Source organism: Trachemys scripta, chromosome 1 (genome assembly GCF_013100865.1).
Source record: "Trachemys scripta elegans isolate TJP31775 chromosome 1, CAS_Tse_1.0, whole genome shotgun sequence".
NCBI classification, from domain to species: domain Eukaryota; kingdom Metazoa; phylum Chordata; order Testudines; family Emydidae; genus Trachemys; species Trachemys scripta.
The window spans coordinates 215,051,956-215,064,412 of NC_048298.1; the positions used below are offsets into that span (position 1 = coordinate 215,051,956).

Below are 12,457 nucleotides of genomic sequence, written 5' to 3' on the forward strand. Positions count from 1 at the left end.
AAACCGAAAACTCACTGCTGCGGAAATAAACACTCAGAGCTAGACTCTGCTTGGAGACAGCAGAATCTGCTACCATTTGCTGCTCTGAGGTGTACAGTGCCTCACAGAGCTGGGGAAAGGAGGCAAGACCGTGGCTGGCAGTGCAGGAGACAGTAAGGTGCATCACTGGCCTCCCCTCTGCGCTGCTATGGTGCCGAGCACCCCCCTCGCCGGGCCCCCAAGGTGGGGGGTGAGGTGACACCCCCACATGCCCCAGGCCGGGCCAAGCCGCGGTGGGGTCCCTGTCACTTTAAGAGCAGGGCTGGGCTGAGCAGAGCCGGCTGGGGGTTGCTCCGCTCCCGGCTGCAGGCTGATGCCGGAGCCCGGGCTGAGAGCCAGGCTCGTCTCCTGCACCAGCTCCGGGCGAGGCTTTGCTGCAGCTCCCCCAGGCCTCCCGGGCCGGGCCGCCGCACAGTAGGGGCGGGTTGCATGAGGCAGAGCAGGACCCGATAGGGCCGAGGGCTGAACAGGCCCGGCAGGGGGCTGCTGGAGGGGGGAAGCTGGGGAAGGGGTGGCACAGCCTCAAACCCCTGGGGCTGCCTGCCCCGCGGAGGAGGCAGAGGGGCGCAAGTCACAGCAGGACCACAGCCCCCGGTGGAGGGGATCTGGGGCCAGCCCAGGGAGGCAGGAGCAGCCCCGGGGGTGCTGGGCGCGGGCAGGGCAGAGCCCCGGGAGAGCCCCAGCCCCGCGGTGGGCAGTGCTGCAGAGGAGGAGCCTGCGCCCCCCGGCGGGCGAGGGGAGCCCCAGGCAGGGGGAGCTGGGCCGCCCGCACCCACCTCTCGCGGCCTCTCCATGCTGCTCCCAGTACCGCTTTCCGCCGGCACGGTTGCCCTGTCAGCCACTTTTGGATCTTTAAATAGCCGTCCGGGGGGAAATCCCGGACATTTTTAACTTTTTACAAATTCCCCCCGGACGGCTATTTAAAGACCCAAAAGCCGGACGTGGCCGGGGAAACCCGGACGTATGGTAACCCTATCCTCGCAGTAAACTTGTGAATAATAAAGGCCCCAGCCTGCTACTACTGAGGTCAATTGATATTTTGCTATTGATTTCTATAGCAGCAAGGAGAGGTCTTTAACGGTCATTTAAAAAAACTGTTACAGAATATTTTTATGGTAGCTTTTTAGCAGATGACCTTAATTTTTTTCAAAGATTTGTTTTGAATTCTAGGAAATAGCTAAACAAATGTAGGGGATAGTGTTCTCTTTTCAACCTATTCAGAAGTAGAATTGAGTTCTGAAAGAAAAAATAAGGACTTTGAATCCAATCCCAATACACTATGCAAACGCCCACAGAAATAGACTTTACAAAGAGCTCTAGCTCTACTAGTTATTGCTAGCAGCAATTATTAGCAGACTAGGCCTCTGATTTCTCATACTGTCATGAGATTTAATTGAGATAAAAGACAAGGGGCATGACTAGGAAACGAGACTTTGGGTATTTTTTCCCGCTTTGCAATAGCAGAGAAATGAAAGTGAAAATGTGAAACTACCTATAGAAATATTCCGAGCTCAGAACAGTCAGTTCATGTGTTGTTTCAAAGTTGCTTTTTGTTAAACTTAGAAGGATAGTGAAAACTAGACTTCCCATGACCTGGAATCACCTGATGTGACCACAGATATGTGTGCTCCCAGTTTGCATCAGCACAGTATGAACCAAGCAGTGACAAAGTCACTCTGTAAATGTCAAGAGAGAGAAAATTAAAAGTGGAGCTGGTCAGGAATTTTTCAATGAACCATCTTTTCCCCCCAAAATGCTGATTTGTCACAATAAAAACTGCTTGCAAAACAGGGCCAGTTTTGACAAATCTCCTGATTCAGAAAATGACTGGGGACAAATGTTTCAATAGTGTCCCATTTTGACATTTACCAAATGAAAAGTTTTGGGAGTTTAAGTCTCAAAAACTGTTTCAAATTTTTAGTAAATTTAGACCAAAAAAAAAAAAGGATTTTGAAAAGGTCAGAACTGAAATTAAATATGATTGAACTGAACCACATTTTTTTCAGATTTTCAGTTTGTGAAAATATTTGAGATTTTGTCTTATTCCAACTCAGGATGGGAAAATGTATTGCTATCTGTAATTTTTGCAGGATGGAAAAATCATTTCCTGCCCAGCTCTAGTTATAAGGAAGAAGATAATAGAAAAGCTCCTATAAGCTTTATTGGGCAATGTATTCATTTCTGTTAAAGGGTCAAAGTACCACATCCAAAATCATTGACGTGAGTGGAGCTGCTCAGGTATAACTGAGAAAAGTATTGCTCCATTGTGTTCTGTTTTACATTCAGTCAGTTGGATTCTCCCATTTAAGTGTTACTAGCTGATGACTTGTACAAACGTTGTTGATTTTGTTGTCATCTAACCTTCATGTCATTGCTCCTGATAAGTGAGTTTGGTTTAGATCTTCAGTGGGGCCTATGGGAGTTAGGCACCCCAGTCTTATTGACTTCTAATGCAGTAGCTCTCAAACTTTTTTACTGGTGACCTCTTTCACGTATCAAGCCTCTGAGTGCGACCCCCCCCTTATAAATTAAAAGCACTTTTTAATATATTTAACACCATTATAAATGCTGGAGGCAAAGCAGGGTTTGGGGTGAAGGTTGACAGCTCACGACCTGCCCATGTAATACCCTCACGACACCCTGAGGGGTCCCGACCCCCAGTTTGAGAACCCCTGTTCTAATAGGATTTGGGCACCAAATTCCTTTATGTATACTTGAAACTATCAGCCTTTATTAATAGGTTTATCAGTGAATCAGTTTATTAGGATGATTTCCACTAATAGAGAAGAATTATTTTATTCCCTATGGTAGATAGCCATTTGCACCCATTAAGAGGATGCTGATGTAAGAGAAGACACAATTTTAAGACTAATAATGCACTCCACGAAGTTACAGAGCCCACCCAATTATATAGTGTAATATAATGCCCCATGCCAGTAGCAAGGGCAGTTACAAGACATCTGACACTGGATCCAAGCATGGGTAATTGATGGCTAACAACCAGAGTCAGGCAGTGAGGTCACAGTGCATACACTTTCCACATGTATAACAGGTATACCAGAAAGCAAAGTCTGATTTTAAAGAAGCAAACATTCTAAATCAACACAAGACTAAAACACACAAAGAAGCACCACTAGCCCACTTGAACGTGTCCCTGTTAAGCCGCAGCTATTGTTAGTAAGTATTATTGGATTGAAGTATAAAAACTGTTTCATTAAAAGGTAGCTAAAGGTAAGACTGTTCTTAATTCTCATTAGCAAGTTAGACAGTTTTGGAAGTTCCATGATGTTAAAAATACAATTAATAATGGCTAATTACATTTATAATTAGTGGTGATAACTGACAAATATTGAGAAACAGTTTACACAAATCATCAGTACAGCACAGTATGTGTGTATATGATCTTCCACTTGCCTGTAGTATCATAACTGGCAGGAATTCAGGCCAAATGTTTGTTTCCTTCAAACTTCCTCAAACACATTAGTAGAGAATCAACACGTCCAATGATACTGTTTTAACTAGATTCTAATTAGGTACTCAAAACTGATAATGTCTCAATACAAAGATATCTGATACAAGAAAGAAAGACATTCTTCTGTCTTTACTGTCATTTAATGGAATCTGTGTACAATGCATTATATCTTTTATAATTTTCTGTTAGCACTACACTTTTTAGTCTTTGCCAGAAAAGGCCTTCAGCGTGTGGATTCTTAGGCCAGTCAAGAACAGAGCTCTTGCAGATCCTCCTTCTCAGCCTCAGGTACTGGGAATGCTGTAGCACCGGCTCCAGTAGAATAAACACAATCACATCTGTATTCTCATCCATTAGTCTCTGCAGAGCGATATAAAAAGCAGTTTTAAAGTTTCCGTTTTTCACATATCTTTCAGTTAGAACAAATATTGTCTTTCTGCTGTGATGGATGCTCTGTGCAAGGTTGTCAATGACAGCCTTTCCCGGCTCCCAGTCCCTTTCCTCCAAACAAAGCAGAACGTGCTTGTCTTCGTTTTCTTCTAGTCGAAATCGTAGCTCATTTATTACCCAATCAGTTACTGCCATATCCTTAGTATCATAGGCTATGTAAGCATCATAGAGAGCTTTGGTCATGCCAAGAGATTTATATCCTTTTAGTTTTGCTGTACAAAAATAGTAAATATACCAGGCATCCCAATAAAATAAATGTTTTGTGATAGCTGTCGTCATAATGGTCAAAATAATGAAGAATGATAAACTAAAGCATATTGCTGCAATGTTATCCAAAGTACAGGCATATATGTCTAAACTTATGATGCTTTTCCCTCTTTGGTCTCCAGGTGTTGCACAAATGACATCTGTTGCCAGTCGTGGGATACTAACATTAACATAATGGTTTATCCAGTTTTTGAAATCAACAGTTGCACAGGTGCATTCGAAAGGGTTTCCTTTTAAGTCCAAAAGCTCTAAATAAATTAAGTTATCATACTGAGGTATTGACTGGTTTATGGAAGGCAGCTCATTGTAACTTAAATCAAGGTGCAGGAGGCTGCTGGCTTTGTTAAAAAATCCATCAGCAAGCTGAGAAATCTTGTTTTGTCGAAGCACTAGTCTCTGAAGGGAAGCTGTGCAGTTGGCAAGGTTATCGGTTACAAAAGACAGTTCGTTTGAGCTCAGATCCAATAATGTAAGGTTCTGAAACCGTTGCAGGGCTGACCAATCAAAGTACTTTAATTCATTGTTGGTTATGTGTAGCTCGATTAGACTTTGTGGCAGGCCACAAAATGCCTTGGTAGGAATTTCATGAAGTCTGTTGTGGGATATGTCGAGATGAGTCAGATTGCAGAGGTTTTTAAAAATATTTATGTATCTATTATCTCCTTTTTTCCATAAAATATCAAGGCGGTTTCCTTTGAACACTAATTCTTTCAGGGAGCTGCTTGTTAGATTAGGCTCTGTGAGTGTAAAAATTGCATTGTAACTTAAATTTAAAACTTTTAGATATGGAAGATTTTCAGTAAATCCCAATCTGTGTGTTATCCCTGACACAATAAAATAGTGTACGTTGTAGCTGAGGTCCAGTACCTCTAGCTTAGGCAGTTCATAAAATGCATAGTGATAAGCCAAATCAAGTTTATTAAAAGACAGATCTAAATATTTGAGATTAGGTAGAAAGATAAATTCAGTGCCATTCAAAGCTTGTCCAATGCCATTTGAAGACAAATTCAAACAGGCTATATCATGGAAACCTTTAAATTGCTCTTGGTCAATGAAGAAAATACTATTTAAGCTTAGATCTAATGATTTACCATACATGCTGCATTGGGGTTTGATTAAAGGAAAAATGGAACTATACACACTGCTACTGGATTTGCCTTCTGCCGGTAGCATACTATTTACTGATGGCTCAAGATCAGTATCTGTTGAACGACTTCGAATTACATGATTTTGGACTGATTCTCCTCTAATAACACTGTTATTGCTGCCCTCTAATATGGGTGATATCCTGTTGTCAGACAAAGAAATTGTAGTCAGATTAGCAAAGAGCTGAAACACACTGAAATCAATTTGCTTGATAAAGTTGACTCCTAAATTGAGGGTGTTTAGTTTAGTAAGATTTATGAGAGGCCGAAGGTGTTTGCTCTTAAGTTCCTTGAACACGTAACCTCTTAAGTGCAGTTGCTGGAGAGAGACCAGGTTGGAGAACTTATCTGAAATATTTATATACCTTGGGTATGATTTCCTTGCATAGTTAAAAGATAAATCAAGCACCTCCAAATAAGGCAGCTGGAGTAAAAACTCTCCAGAGGCTATTTCCTTTATTAAGTAGTTAAATTCAAGATGCAGCACCTTTAACTGAGTTGTGTTATAAAACCAGCTGGCAGGTAAGCGAATGAGAGAGGTGCTGGAGAGGTTTAAATTCTGTAAATTTTTCAGATGCTGGAAAGCAAGAGGATGTATTTGAATGGCGGAGTCCCCACTGCAAGGTTCACATGGGTAGGGGGCATTGTAGCACCTTGGACAGTTTCCACTTAAGTCAAGGACTTCTACATTAGACAGTTCATTAAAATCATCTTGGTTGATGGTTTTGATCTTGTTGCTGTTGAGGTAAAGTTTCCTTAGAGATGAAGGCAGTTTGCTTGGAACTCGGGTCAGGTTGTTGAAGGCGAGTGACAGGACTGTCAAAATCGTGAGGTCTGAGAAAGCCCCATTGTCTGCGAGGAAAGGTTTTTCGCAGGGATTCCCATAATAACAATTCCCATCCATATAGAGTTCTTTCAGTTGTGTGAGTTCTGAAAAATGTTGCCGACAGACAGAAAGCATGTTGTTATATCTCAAACTCAGTGAGGTTAAGGACAATGGCATCCCAACTGGTATTTTACATAGGTGATTTTCATCAGCTAGTAGTTCCCTTAGCTTTGTTAAATTAGCAAAAGCTCCATTTTCAATTACCATTCCTTTTTTACACAAATCATGAGCCTCTTCCTCTCCCTTAGAGTAGTGATTCCTGTTTAGATCTATTTTCATAAGATTATTCAGGCCCTGAAAAGATTTTTTAAACACCTCCTTTATAAGGTTGTCTGAGAGCTTTAATTCTGTTACATTACCATGCATTGCAGCAGGCACACTTCTCAGTTGACGGGCACTGCAGTCAAAAATGACGGAGGAGTTATTCACGTTGACATCACATGGCAGGGTTCTAGGATACTTGGTCTCAGCAAGAATTTCTGAAGTACCATAGGCCAGAAGTAGCCGCCATATCAGATTTGGGATTGTGGGATTCATGTTTCCCTTAAAAAAGAGAGTGTGCTTTTAATAATAATAAATAGGTGGCATTGGTATAGCAGTTTTGAAAATAGCATCATCAGTTCATCAATTCATGGGCCAAGATTTGCAAAACTGTATGCCTGAATTTCTGGTGCTTAATGTAAAACAAATGTCAAGGGCCTGATTTTTAGTGGATGGGGCTGAGCAGTTTCTGAAAAGCAGATCTTGTCAAGGGTATCTCAGCTTGAATACCCAAAAATACAGGCACCCAAAATCACTAGTCTTTTTTTGTACATTGTAGCTATGGTTTTTAAGACATTTTAGTTTGTCTTCTTTATCCCTCCCATTACAAGTGCAACCAAAAAGTTTAGTTACAAGGTTGATAGGAAATTATATATAGTATAGAAATTAATTATAATGGCATCTTAGTATCATCCAACCTGTGCACAGCATGAGGCAGGTGCCTTGTAGATAAAATAGCATGTGTTCATGTGATTAAAGATTGTATCATAATGCATATGCACAAGGGAACTGAATTAAGGTTGCACAGGCAAACTTAATTCTGGCATTTCCTAATTTTCAGTGATTGCCTTTGGAACCTTCATGTTCTTTTGAATATAAGTTTTTTTCTGTTACTTTCTAAAAAGCAAACTGCCCCCCCCCCCGCCAATCTGGCATCTCATAGAATCATATTGACACCCACAAGGGTCATCAGAAGGGTGAGACCTTTAGATCCACCACGCAGTCCTCTACTGCTTGAGCTAGTGGAGTAACTAGCAGCATTAGTCGGCTGTTCTCCTCTATGCTGCACCAACCACTACAGGCAGATGAGACATATTTTGTCAGTGCATTTCTCAGCTATTTGCTAGACAGCAGAAGAATATTGGTATGCAGGAATCTAGACTCCAGTTGCTGGTTCTGGAGGGGAGTATTCTCCAGTGGTTACAGACTGTTTTTGCTTCTTTCCCCACCATCATGCCCCCCACACACTTTTGCGTCTGTACTTTAGCATGTATCCCCAGCCTGTCCTCTCCCCTTCTGTCCTATCCAGGTTGCTCCTCTTTCACTCTGTTCCTCTACTCCCCACACAACCTGCTCCTAACTCTGCCCCTCCAACTCTGCCCTCACTCCTCTGCATTCATGTCAGGATGCTTCTCCCTTCTCTTCCATGCTGCCTGGGTATCACGGGGGGTGGGGATGAGGGAGCACTGAGAGCACAGGAGAGGCAATCTCCTGCTCTCATTTCCTGTGCCCGGTACCACAATTACAGGGAAAGCCTTGCTCCAGCCCTGGAGCTGGACCACATTCAGAAATGAACAGCCCCAGTCTTTTCGGTCTCTCCTCAGGTGGAAGTCTTTCCCTGCCATCTGTTTGCCAGCTAGATTACTTCAGTGATTTAAAAAAAATGGACAGCTAAACATCCTGATGCCATTTTTAAAAAGCTCTACCTAAAAACTGCATAACAGAATAAATAGGGCACGTAGTTGTCAAAACAAAAGTAATATGGGAGAGGAAGTGGAAGGAAGAGCCTGGGAGGAGTACGAATAGGAAGGCACTGGCAACCAGTTCGAAAATGCTCATCCTGCCTCAGCCAGGCTACCAGTTAGGCATATGGAGCGGATTCAAACCTGTGCTCACAGGCACAGGGTTCCTTATCATTCATTGTACCAGTTCCCTTGAACTCTCCAATTCCTTCTCCCATTTTCTAGTTTTAAAATATCATTAAGTATTTGGGGCCACCCTCAGACATGCTGGAGATGAACACAACTTCCTTGATTTCACCAACTTATGCCAAAGCTGCGGTAGACCCCATGAGTGTCCACATTTTGCCAAGAATCCAGCGTTGATTGGTGCTAATTTCCTGTATAAAAAGCTAGGTGGGAGGCATGTGATTTCTGTACAGCTTTGTGATTCCCCTATGTAACAAGCTAGCTGGCTGAGTTCACATGCAGTTTATGTTAACGGGACCCTGAAATGAAGACAGTAATCCTGCACAATCTACACATCCATGTTTAGAAGCAATAATTCAGTGCCACCTTTCCAACAGCATGTTACATGCATTTATTATTTGTTGCCTGATTCTTTTCTAGGGCTAATTACAGATGCTGAAATAAATGTATTAAAACAATTACTACTATGGCATCATTTGTTAGGAAAAACTTGAGGACACACAAGTCATGCAATTCAGTTTGAATTCAGTGGAGGTTTTGCCTGAGCAATGAGTGCAGGACATAACGTGGCTTTTACTGCTACTCTACAGAAATCACGTGCTTCCCTGAACATGTACAAACAACACCAGCAATTCCGGTTGTGAAATAGGAAATATGATTTATTGCTAGCAGAACACAAACAATTTGGAATAGCTTCTTTGACTTAGAAAAGGCTGATTAGAATTGCTTACCAGGCAGCATTTTCCTGGGAATTCACTCTACTACTTTTCCACTGCTTTACTTCCCTTTATTAGGATTATTGGATAAAAATTATTAGGGAATTATCCAAAGCCCATTGAAGTCAATCAAAAGACACCTATTGACTTCACTGAGCTTTGGATCAGGCCATGAAGGTTTTTACGTGACTATTATTGTCACAAAGAGACTCACACTTTATTTACTCTGCATTAACTGTCCCAATAGCAACGTTGGTTTGAAATCACTCCATGATAGCTTCTTGTGTCATGTTTAGAAATACCTGAAATTCTGAGGATCATTTTGACCCCCTGCTCCCAATGAAGTCAGTGGTAAAATTTCTATTGACTGAATTGGAAGCAGGAGCAGGCTCCTTGTCAGCATCTGTGGTTTACAAATGAGATGCCAGCAAAAACCCCAAAAGCCAAAATATTTGAACCCTGTTTTGGAAACAGAGAATTAAACGTTAGGTAACAAGTCAATTTAGCATCTCATTACAATCTTCAGGGAGTGTCTACACTGCAATCTAAGGTGTGATTGCAGCTCGGATAGACAGAGCTGCACTGGTCTGGCTAAAAATAGCAGTTTAGATGCAACAGTGTGAGCTGTACACATCTGCCTGGAACCCTGGGTACCAACATGTGTTGCTACAGCCCCCGCATCTACGCTGTTATCTTTAGCCATATTAGCGCAGGCATGTAAAACTGCTGTGCGCACATCAGTTTGAGCCATTTGTAATGTTGTAGCCAGGCTGGTTCCAGGATATTAGAGAGACAAAGTAGGTGAGGTCATATCTTTAACTGGGCCAACTTTTGAAGTCAGACCTCAGATTGGAGTGTACATCTGGTTCTGATCCTGCAAACACATAGGTGAATGAGTAACAGTTGTACACAGGAATAGTCTTATTGAGCTCAGTGGAAATACTCACAACCATGAATCTATTCACTTGTGTGTCTGTGGGATCAGAGACAGTTTTATCCTTCAGATGTCTTTAATTTTTTAAGATTCACGTTAAAGAGAGGAAAATTGATAGGAAGGAAACTCCTAACATGCTGAAGGCAAGATTCATAATGTAACAGACATATAAACAGGAAGAATGAAGGGGTGAAAGAAGTGGAAAGAAGAAAGGCAAAGAAGCCAAGGAGACCATAGTCATACTTTTTTTTATTATTATTTTGTAAAAATTGTGTTCAAGTTATATATCAGATAAAACTAGGTACTGTATGATCAAAACACTTTACATTTTAACAAAATTGCATTTAACTTAGAAAATGATGAATAAAAGCATCCAAGTTTTAGAATGATCTGTAAGAGATGGTAAATCTATACAACTTGATTGGTAAGCCACAGAAAAAGTAAGACAACATTTAAACAAAATATAACATTGTCTAATTAAACATTTTTTTAAAAAGATTGAAATGTTTTTATTCCTTTCGACATGATAGAGTTACCAGTGCCACTTCCCAACATACAGCTGCAGCTTGCACAATACTTAAAAGCACATATTTCTTCCAAACTTCCTACTAGTTAGAGATTTTCTAATTAGATGCTGTGGTGCTGATTCTGATCTCGTTTACTCTGACATAAATCGGGTGGGAAAATCAAAGTTTCTTTAAAAATGGCTGAATGTATGCACTTTTGTAAAATAAAAATACTTACTTAATTTTTCTGCTATAAAAGATGTCAGTCCAGTGAAGAGTTTTTTTAAAAACAGAACAGAAGGGATAGGCACCAGAAGCTGATCGCACAGATAGTAACTGAAGTACACTGATCAACTTCCCCAAATTGTCACTACAGTGACAACAGAAGCTGGCTTGTGGTTTGCTATAGTCCAAGTGGGAAGAACAGAAGCCACACCTATTTTGATAGTGTAATTTATTGATTCATTTGGCACAAGAATATGCTGATAAACTGAAATGACAAAACATGGCAAATTGAAGCATGGTTGAACAATAACTTTGTAAGCCAGGGAAAGTCCATAATAGAGAACAGAAAGCAGGCAAACTATTCAGAAGATAAAACATAAATCAGAGGGGAAAAAAAATCACAAAAGCTGAGATTTTCTCAGGCAGCATAACATTAGGATTATTCTTTGTTGTGTCTTTTGCCCTTTACACAATGAAAATTGTGGGAAGAAAGAAACCACATGAGCACAGTGGGATCCAGTTTACCATGTTTACTAATGATAAGCAACATGCAAGGCCTAATTAACCTATACAGATTGCTGCTTTGGCTGGTTTGTAAAGTGTAGAATACAGTGAGGCCATTAGATGGCTCCCAAACTGCTTAAAGAAAGGGTGGGCAAACTTTTTGGCCTGAGGGCCACATCGGGGTTGTGCAAGTGTATGGCGGGCAGGGTAGGGAAGGCTGTGCCTCCCCAAACAGCCTGGACCCTGCCCCCTCCCACTTCCTGCCCCTTGACTGCCCCCCTCAGAACCTCCGACCCATCCAACCCCCCCTGCTCCTCATCCCCTAACCACCCCCTCCCAGAACCCCCCACCCCTAACTGCCCCCCAGGATCCCCCTTATCTACTCCCCCCCCCGCTCCCTGTCCCCTGACTGCCCTCCCGACCCCATCCACATCCCCGCCCCCTGACCAGGGCCGGCTCCAGGCACCAGCATTCCAAGCAGGTGTTTGGGGTGGCAATCTGCAAGGGGCAGCAGTCCGTGTGTTTTTGATGCTCCAAGCAGCATGCCGAATTGCCGCCGCAGATGGCAGGGGAAGTCCGTGGGCCGTTAGGGTGGCACACGTGTTTCCGTGGCGGCGGCAATTTGGCAGCAGCTTCTATGTTCAGCTGCCCGCGGCGGCAATTCGGCGGCTTCTGTCTTCCGGCTGAAGACAGAACCTGCTGCCAAATTGCCGCCGCCACGGAAATGTACGTGCTGCCCTAACGGCGCACGGACTGCCCCTGCTGTCCGCGGAGGCAATTCGGCGCGCTGCTTGGAGTGGCAAAAACAGTAGAGACGGCCCTGCCCCTGACAGGCCCCCCAGGATTCCCACTCCCAACCCCCCCCGTTCCCCCCCCCCCTGCCCACCCCCCCCCCCAGAACCTCCACCCCATCCAACCGCTCCCTCCTCCCTGACTGCCCCCCAGGGCCCCCTGCTCCCTTACCCAACCCCCCCGCTCCCCGCCCTCTTACCAGCAGCAGGAGCTCGCAGCCACAATACCCGGCCAGAGTCAGCTGCGCTCCCCATGCTGCCCAGCAGGAGCAGCGGGCCAGAATGCGGCCCGTGCGGCGGCGTGGCTGCGGGAACAGTGGGGGCGGGGCCAGG

The 12,457-nt window shown here is 43.3% G+C and overlaps 1 protein-coding gene across 1 annotated transcript; it reads right to left on the reverse strand.

The window, feature by feature from the left end:
• Positions 1–2,660: 2,660 nt before the first annotated feature.
• TLR8 (toll like receptor 8) lies at positions 2,661–11,585 on the reverse strand. The gene is made up of 2 exons (XM_034756970.1): positions 10,843–11,585; positions 2,661–6,802 (listed from the first exon to the last, which is right to left on the reverse strand). The coding sequence occupies exon 2, from the start codon at positions 6,794–6,796 to the stop codon at positions 3,647–3,649; it is 3,150 nt and encodes a 1,049-aa protein (XP_034612861.1). The 5' UTR covers positions 6,797–6,802; positions 10,843–11,585; the 3' UTR covers positions 2,661–3,646.
• Between the last annotated feature and the right edge of the window lie 872 nt (positions 11,586–12,457).